Here is an 8,856-nt window from a genome sequence, read left to right on the forward strand (position 1 = left end):
TTCAAACCACTGCAAACAAGATTCCAGTTTGAAGTTGATTCAGATTGAAGTTTAATTATTGTCTATCCTTTCAGCTGAGGCTGCAGTGTTTTGATGGTGGCGTTTTGCTAGGTTTGCTACAGCTCGCTAAAGTCCAGCTCTACTACTTCTCTTGTACAGTGTTTATATTATATTATTTTTTCATACTGTTCTTATACTGTCTTTATACTGTTTTTTTTCTCTATCCACTTTGTTGCTGTAAGATTGGAATTTCTCCATTGTGGGACTATTAAAGGAATATTTTATCTTATCTTATATGTATCATGTCATAGATACATACAACTGTAGAGGAGTCACATATTTTCAGTTAGTTGTGTCCTCGTTGGTAACTGCATCTCTTGGCCATTTCATTTTTATGTATGAGCATAGCATAGCTGTGATGCCTTATGATACCTTAAGAAACCTTGACCCAAGTAAATTACTAAAATCTAGGAGGAGCAGTGAGGTTAATAATAGATGTATATGTACTGTGTTCTTGGAGGGTTCCCAGGGCTCCACTTTGCTGACATCCTGCATATCTTGGAGTTGTCGCAATTGGGACAGTGTGTGGTGACGCAGTGCCTCATGAAGTGGTGTGTCCCCATCCTTGTCCTGCACATCAAGCTTGGCCTCTGCCCGCACCAGCAGCTGTTAAGAAAAACACATTAACAGTCACACAAACAGGCAGAAGCACTAGCAACAACCATAAAACAACTTTAATTTTATGCTACAATGCAAATGCCACAGTGCTGATTTATAAGGCTGCCGCTTACAATGAACTGTACTTGTGTGTATGTGCTGTACTCCCCCAATTATGGAGTGCATTTTCTCATGAGTCCACAAGATGGCAACGTGGTAATCTCAATCCAACACTACGCCAAATGACTCTAACCAAGACACTGCCTCAGAGAACATTTTCCCTATACAGCATCAATCTGAAGCAGGACTTCATTCAACTGCAGGACATCAGCTAGTATAAATTAAATGTGGGGCTGCACTGACTTTTCTGCTCCCTTTTGTTTATAGTCCAGATGAGTGACTAACAGAGGGATAACTAGAGACAGAATCTTCAGTTTGTGGTGGATGTGAGAGGGGAAAGGACGAGGAAAAAATGATGGAAAGCATAAGAAAGGAGGATAAGAAACAAGAGGGCCCACTTACCCGGACTATCTGGGTGTGCTGACGCTCCACTGCCAGATGTAATGCCGTCTGCTGGTTGACGTTCTGGATGTCTAAGCTGGCATTGCCCTTTCAGGCGGAAACAGGAGAGGAACAGACACACACACAATAAAAATATGGGCATTTCTGCATAGATTAACAACTTACTGAAAGGAATCACAGATACACACATGCACAAGAACAGAAACAGAAAAAAAAAAGAAAGAAATTTATTGAAAAAGTGAAATAAGTGTTCAGCACATGAAAGATTCTAACAACCATTCTGGCTTTATGTGCCATGACTGAACCTTCCTTCCTTCAACCCTGCCGACCAACAAAGTATCACCTAGGGGGCTGGAAAAAAATGCTTCCAACAATAACGCTGCATGTGATTGTCATTTCCAATTGCGAAACACCTCAGCTGAAGAGATGTGGAGGGAAGATAAGCATTGTGATCAGGCAGTGTGTGAAATCCCCCAGTAATAGGACTGACTGACTGGCTGGCTGGCTGGCTGGCAGGGAATCTGCAGTGCACCTTGTAGCGTGGTGCAATTTCTGAATAGAAAGCTGAGCCATCACTGCGAACAAGCCCATTGCAGGGACTTGGGAAAAAGGCCGTCCCAGCTGAAAGGTAGCTTGCACAGCGAGCGTTCATGCGTTGGTACGTTGCAGCAACATTGCTGCCTTGCACCATATCCTAATTAACCCAGTTCCCACTTGGTCAGGTGACTTTTGCTGTAAACTCCTGTATGTTTTAATCTTCAGGGAATTAAACCTGCAATCTCAGAAGGGAAAAAAGAGCATGAAGCTATGATTGCAAGAGGAGGAGGATATGAGGCCCAACAGCACTAAAGAATACCCCTGGAGGCCCTGAAAACCGTATGGATTCAATAAAAAAAAAAAGGCAGTTATAGCAGCTTCAAGTGGTCTACAGCTTGCTGGCTGCAGGGAGTGCAGTAGAAGCTGCTCTTAATGGTCTGTAGTCAGGGAAAGCCAAGAGTGCAGGCTGAGCTGATGCAGTTATGCTTTGGGCTGCTTTGGGTTTCTTATAGACTATGAATAACACTTGTAGTCAGTTTAAGTGATTAAGCATGCATTAAAAGAAGCTTTTTATATGTGTGTGAGTGCATTTGTGCTGTTACCTGATGCACCAACAACTCAGCCACCTCCACATGGTTGTTGAGGGCAGCCAGGTGCAGTGCGGTGTAACCATCGTCCTTTTTCTCGTCTACGATCCAAGGCCTGGGTAGTTTGGATAGCAGCACACGCATGGCACTACACAGAGAGGAGACAGGGAGAGGGAGGAAATGTTTAAATAGGAGAAGCTGGGAAGCATGACAAAAAAGCCCAAGAAGGTACAGACAGTACAGTAAATTGATAGTTTATGATGTAAACTGCCAGAAAAAAATCTGTTAATGAATGTCTTATGCGCTCTATGGTGGCTTATGGCCAGACACAATCTGTTGTACGCAAACACATCACAATGTCTGTACTGCTGATACACAGCATATTCCAATGGACTTCTTTTTTTATTTTTATTTTTACAGCAGAGCACATCCCATTTTCACACATGGGGACAAGAATACTAAATCAACTTAGGGAGGAGTTGCTTTCCCAAGCAGAGTGTTATTTACATCAAGCTCTGAGCAGTACAAGTGCTGTGTGTTATTTTAGAGTACCCGTCCCCCTACCATCTCTTCTGTTAAAAAGGGAAGACACTTTTCCCTTGATGATGCGCAAACGCGCCTATCATTGGGAGGCAAAATGGTAATTACACAAGATTTAACTGCATTCACTCAGGTCTCCTCCTGGGGAAGAAACAGACAGGGTGGGAAGGGGAAAAAAAAATCCATTGTTTAAACAGTGCTATTTAACAGAGGTGGCATGGCGTGGTGAAAAGAGCCAGTTTTGTGCCAGTGAAGGTCATTTAGAGGATGTGTGCCACAGAGAGACGTGGCTGCAAAGGCGACTATATGAGAGGAAGGCTGAGAAGAAGTCACAGTGTCACAGTGGGGATAAAGAGGGAGGCTGACTGTCACTCCCTACAGCGTCACTGAAGAAAAGAGACCGTTTAACTAGTAAAAGGAAGCCACACACGTTTCCATTCCTTAAAAAATCCAAAGATAACAAAAAACGACAGCAGAGGAAGAAAAGAAAAAAACCTCCATGAAAGATAGATTCGTCTTAAGCTGCAATACAGTTGTAATTAGTAATAAATAAATGTGAGTTAACAGCCTTCTTTCTACTTAGTTACTAACTAGCTTTCATAGCATGACAGCTTTAGTTTAGTGTTTGAACTCATCCATTTCCTCATTGTCCCCAACCTCTACCTCTCTTCCTACTCTTCTTGCTCTAGCCCCTGGGCACACATCCAGGCATATGGTACATGAGAATACTGAAATGAGACTCATTCATTTAATGTATGACCAGTGCATCAGTCGAGGATATGTGATGACAAACAAAGGCTGCAAACACAGGTCTTCAATTTGTGCAAATACTACTGAATATGACGTAAGACACTTAAAGCCATATCGCTGAACTGTTCTTGTATCTTGTCTGTAGGTAGGTACACAATGTACCTTCAAATAAGCATTAAAGCAGCAACGCTGGAGGGAACGCTTCTGACCTTGATTAACCCTGAATAATCATGCAGGGCATATCTTTGAACTGCGACAAAAGGAGGCAGCTGATTTTACTCTGACTTTGATATGGCTGAACAGCCCCCATGCGAGCACTGGAGTGTTTACAGTAAGGGAAATAGGGTCTGAAGCAGTACGGGGAGGAAATGGGCACCAGCACAGAGCAGGAAGGCCACAGCCTGCACAATCAATGAAAACTGTTAACTATTAAGACAGAGAAGGGACAGAAATGCAAACTAACATGCTGGCAGGCTTTCAGACTCAAGGTAATCAGCGTGGTTGGTTCCCTGCGGGTTTTTGCTAAACCTACAGCTTGTCTCCATCCTTCTTGAGTAATGAAAGAGAGCATCATCAGCACACCCTCTTGCGGAAAGCAGAGAAAGAGGGGCAGAGAGACAGGGGGGGCAGGCAGTCAGCACCTCTGTACGGACAGAGATCCGGGGCTGGTGTACTGCTGCAGTGATGAACAGCGCAGCACACTGATCCCAGGCTCCCTCGCTCTCTCTCTCTACCTCTCATTGCACAGAGGCTTACGCACACACACACACACCTGCATTGCTTGCAGCTATCTTCAACCACTTAATGCAGAGGAGCACTGCTTAAATGTGATAGCAACCGCACCCATTCTGCCTAATCTCACATTCATAATGTGTCGCCTTTGTTACAAAGAATTATTTGCTTGCGTACTGTAGATTTACCATCTCAGGGGGGACTTTTGAGTAATTTCATCCATGGCGGTCTCCCACTGGGTAGGAGTTGAGACTTAAACAAGCAAATTATTCAAGAAAAGACCTTGCCACATCAGATTCTTGCCTGAAGCTATAACATAAACTTATTCCCAGTGGTTAAATGTAGGACTCTTTTAGCTTTCTTTCAAATAAGACTGATAGACAATACAGGAATGCAGTTTTTTTCTCAACTACAACAGTTTCCACCAGAATCAAGGGCAATTGTCCCACATAAATGCCTTTGTTCTTTTTGTGCCCATTTTCTTCCTCCTATTGGTGCAACATATAACATCTGTGCGATCTGGATTGGCTGGAGATATCTCCTATATGTAGAACAACTAGCCAATAAACGCATGCCTCATATACTATAGGGGCAGACCTGCGCCTTCTAGTGTCAGAACCAGGCATTTGAGTGCTGGGCAGGTGTTTGCTGGTGTAGGGAGCCCCTCCAATAGAAGTCTAGATTGACAGGCTCCCTGCCACGCTGGGCGAAATGGACGGACATTAATATTAATGCCCCATACTGGCACTGCTGCATTGCAGTTAAGCTATTTGCTGTAAAGGCAGAAAAAAAGAGAGTGAATTAAGGACCAAGAAATAAATCCTAGTTGTTGTTTTTTTTTTATCTCTTGGGTAAGTGATGTTAGCAGTGACTGACGGGGTAGGAGAGAAACTGTGTGTTGGCCCTTGAGGTAGGTTCTCGAGTGGGAGACGAAGAGAGCGAGTTTACCCAGCTCAGGCCGCAGACCTTTCACTGAGCAGAAGACACTGACTTGACCTAGGAGTTAACATTTAGACAACTCAGGTTTATCTGCTATGAGAAGGAGACCGATATTTGGAGTGAAGTGAGGATCTCCTTACTGCAACGGAACTTTAAAACCAGTTATATGGTCTGTGTGAATGCAGCAGGACGTGCAGCTGAGGAGAGGGAATGGTAGAGGAGAGAGGTAGAAGGGAAGATGTGATGGAACTGGGTCACCCTGTGAGAGATCTCAAGAGTCCCTCAGGAGAGCAACACAGGGGCCTGTTGTCTTGGGCTGCAATTTGTCATTGACCAGGATGCTCTCTGACGCTCTCAGCACTGTGTGTTGGCGTTTGTCATTGTATGTAAGACAGTGGAAGTGAGTGTGTGTGCAACTGTGTGTGTGTGTGTGTGTGAGAGAGAGAGTGTAGGGGTCGACAGGGCCCTTCTGCTGCCCTCGCCTGGCTGACAGCCATCTGTGTGGTGGTCAGTAGCCGTTATTACAACAGGAAGTGAGAGTCGAGGGACAATAACTTGGGTAGGACAGGGCAAAATGGGAACAGTCAACATCCAGCCTGAGATTAATGGCTGTGCACAAACATATGGTTACTCTGATGTAGGAGACGTGTTTGGCATACCATCATCCATAACTAAGGCTTCAAGCTCAAGAAAGGATCCAAATTCTGCATTGGAAATTAGTCACCAAAAGGTGCCACCTGCCTTGGGAAAATAAAATGCTTTCTAAAAACTGATATTGAAAATGATCAGTCTTGCAACTGTGAGAGTTGCTTATATGGTCAAACAGACAAATCAGATCTATGCTGGTGGGTAGAAATACTCCATACACCTTAAACAAAATGTTTTTAACCATCAAAGTAAATCCTTGAACTTTTATCAGCAGACGAAGATATAATTGTATCCACAACTTTACCAAAACGTGTTTAACTTATAAGCAAACATGGACAAGACGTCCTAAAAGTACAATGGATTAAACTTTACCAGCTAACTGCACTGGCATATCAGAAGATCCATCTCCACAACTGAGAAAACAAAACTAGTAAGTCGACCTAAAGTTGCCTAACCTTATCCATACTGCCTTCATGAAACTGGTGACATTGTTCCATGAGGTTGTCTATATAGTCCTTTCCCACTGCATAGGATTTTTCCTGTCCTTATTGGAACAGCCTTTTGAGATGAGACAACTTCAGACGATACATGAGGTGTCAACTCACTGGGGACAGGATCAATATTTTCAGGTCCTTTGAAATAGTGAACCCTGTTCTCAACAAATCATTCACAAATGAAACACTAGAACCTCCCTCCCCCCTTTCCACTCTGGGTAGGGAGGTGCGCTTCATCATTTGGAAGGTACCGAGTCCCTAAGTCAGTGGCAGCTGTGAGGGTTGGAGTCATAAAACTGTTCAGGATTTCACTGATCTTAAAACACGCTGCTTTGAATGATAATATTGGTTTACGTATGGCTTATTTTTTAAATGAATCAAACAGGCATAACTTGAACACAAAAACGGGGAAACTCAACTGTCAATTCCACTGCTGACACTAAATAACACACCAGATATTGGACGTGACAAATAATTTAAATACCCTATAATACCCATGTAAATATAACTGTACTATAACTTCAGTTGCCTCAAAGTTAATCCAGGCCATCACTCCACCCCTAGAAGCAATCTGTTCACCAGTTCACTTTGTCAGGACTGTCCCACAGCTACTGGCCATCCTGCTGTGGACAGAGTAAATAAACACAGGTAGCGTCCAGGCCAGCAGTGCAGCAGAGAGCTGAGGACAAGAACCTAACTGGCTCCGCTCGATAAAAAAAGGCTTTCATTACCATGCCGTGAAGAGAATAATTTCCCCCACAATGTGACCTTCCCCTGCCTGCCTGTACCTGAGGCCCCTGAGTGAGCATGCTTTTATTAAGGACTATTTGCATAAACTGGGAAGGGGGGAAACGGAAAAGGGGTGCATTTCTATGATGTTTTGGTTATCACTATAGCTATTGCTGGTGCCTTGAAGGTTGTTTAGGAGACGCCAGGTGCATTTTCAAACATCTCGGGTACAGTTGTCTGTCTATTTGGAAAGTGGGTGGGGGCCTATAAAGGCTTAGCTTTAATTAGCATTAAATCACCTGTTATTATGGGATGTCCTGATTCATAGCAATTTATGAAGAAGGAGGCAGCAAGACAGTCAGAGAAGCCCAATGGCGCGTTAATGTCCCATTGGTTCGAGATGACCCAATTATTTTCCCGTGCTACTCTTCCTTTGCACTTTATTCTCCTCAGTACCTTGAAAAAGCCTCATTCTCATTTCGGCACCAGCCATAATAGTCATGATATACATCCTTTTACCCAAAAAGCAAAGAATGACGTAAAAGATAAAGCAAGGACATGCAGGTTATATTAGAATAAAGAGACACCTAAATCATGCATACTATATTGCACAAATGCTCAATAGCTTCATTACCTATAAAACAACCATGTAATTACTGTCACTTTTTGCACAGGCTTGGGTAGGCCTGAATCATAACGCAATAGGCAGTGCATTCATTGTTAGTGTTTTGATAATACAAATCTGGGGACAGTTGAATAAATATTAGATTGAATTTAACTTGCTGTATGAATGACAATTATGAAGGGGAGTGAATACACTCTGAAAATGTGCAATAAACCACACAACAAGATTTGGTATACAAAACGAGGCCCAGAAAATTAAAATTGTAGCTCAGATCACCTATCAACCAAAGATCCGAACAGACTTGAGTTCGCTGTCATCAGAGTATACGTACACTCACTGGCCTCTCTTCTCTATCATTACAGTCATTGCACCTCAAACAAGCTGCTAACAGAGCAAAGAAAACCCTGCTCTCTCCCTTTTCTACAAACAGCCCTCTGGAACATGCTACAGATCACTGCCCACTAGTACAATTGCTTCAAATACAAATTTAGTCTAATACAGGAATTAAATTGCAATATGTAGGCCTATGCACACATATCAATATACCTCTGATGCTGTTTTTGCTCGTCCACTGTGTATCTGTAGCTGTTAAAATGGTAGTGAGAATCCAAACCAAGGTTTCAAAACATCCCTTCAGAAACCTGGGGGTAATGTAACAGAAGCTCAATATTTTTATTTCTACAGTCCAAGGACACTTTCTGCAGCTACTTCATGGTGAAAGCCTTACAACATAGGGAACTGAATTTACTGTGAAGCAGGTGCACAAAACGATACCTCATAGGCACTGGGAGCAACACAGCTTACGTTGGTTAGGTTGTAACTAGGGATGTCCCGATCAAGATTTTTTAGCCCCCGAGCCGATCAAGTAATTTAATATTGAGTATCTGCAGATACCGAGTCCAGATCAGATTTTTTTGAGAATACAGTGCACATTGCACACAAGTACATTCAAGTTCCTCAAATCAATCAAATGCTTGACAATTTAATAGCTCTGCATTGCATTAAGAAACAAAATGCCTGCATCGAAGCTATTTCTTAATGTTTTTTTCCTCTCTGTAATCTTTTTGCCTTGTCACAGTCTGGAGGGAGTTTCTCT

At 42.9% G+C, this 8,856-nt stretch overlaps 1 protein-coding gene across 1 annotated transcript in view; it reads right to left on the reverse strand.

Moving 5' to 3' along the window:
• mib1 (mindbomb E3 ubiquitin protein ligase 1) overlaps positions 1-8,856 on the reverse strand; it is a 55,057-nt gene that overhangs the window by 8,746 nt on the left and 37,455 nt on the right. Inside the window, 3 exon segments of the mRNA XM_035671359.1 lie at positions 508-666; positions 1,180-1,266; positions 2,319-2,451. Coding sequence (XP_035527252.1) covers positions 508-666; positions 1,180-1,266; positions 2,319-2,451 — 379 coding nt within the window.

The sequence above is a fragment of the Morone saxatilis genome, unplaced genomic scaffold (assembly GCF_004916995.1).
Source record: "Morone saxatilis isolate NCDOM2014 unplaced genomic scaffold, NCSU_SB_2.0 Contig23, whole genome shotgun sequence".
Taxonomy (NCBI): Eukaryota; Metazoa; Chordata; class Actinopteri; family Moronidae; genus Morone; species Morone saxatilis.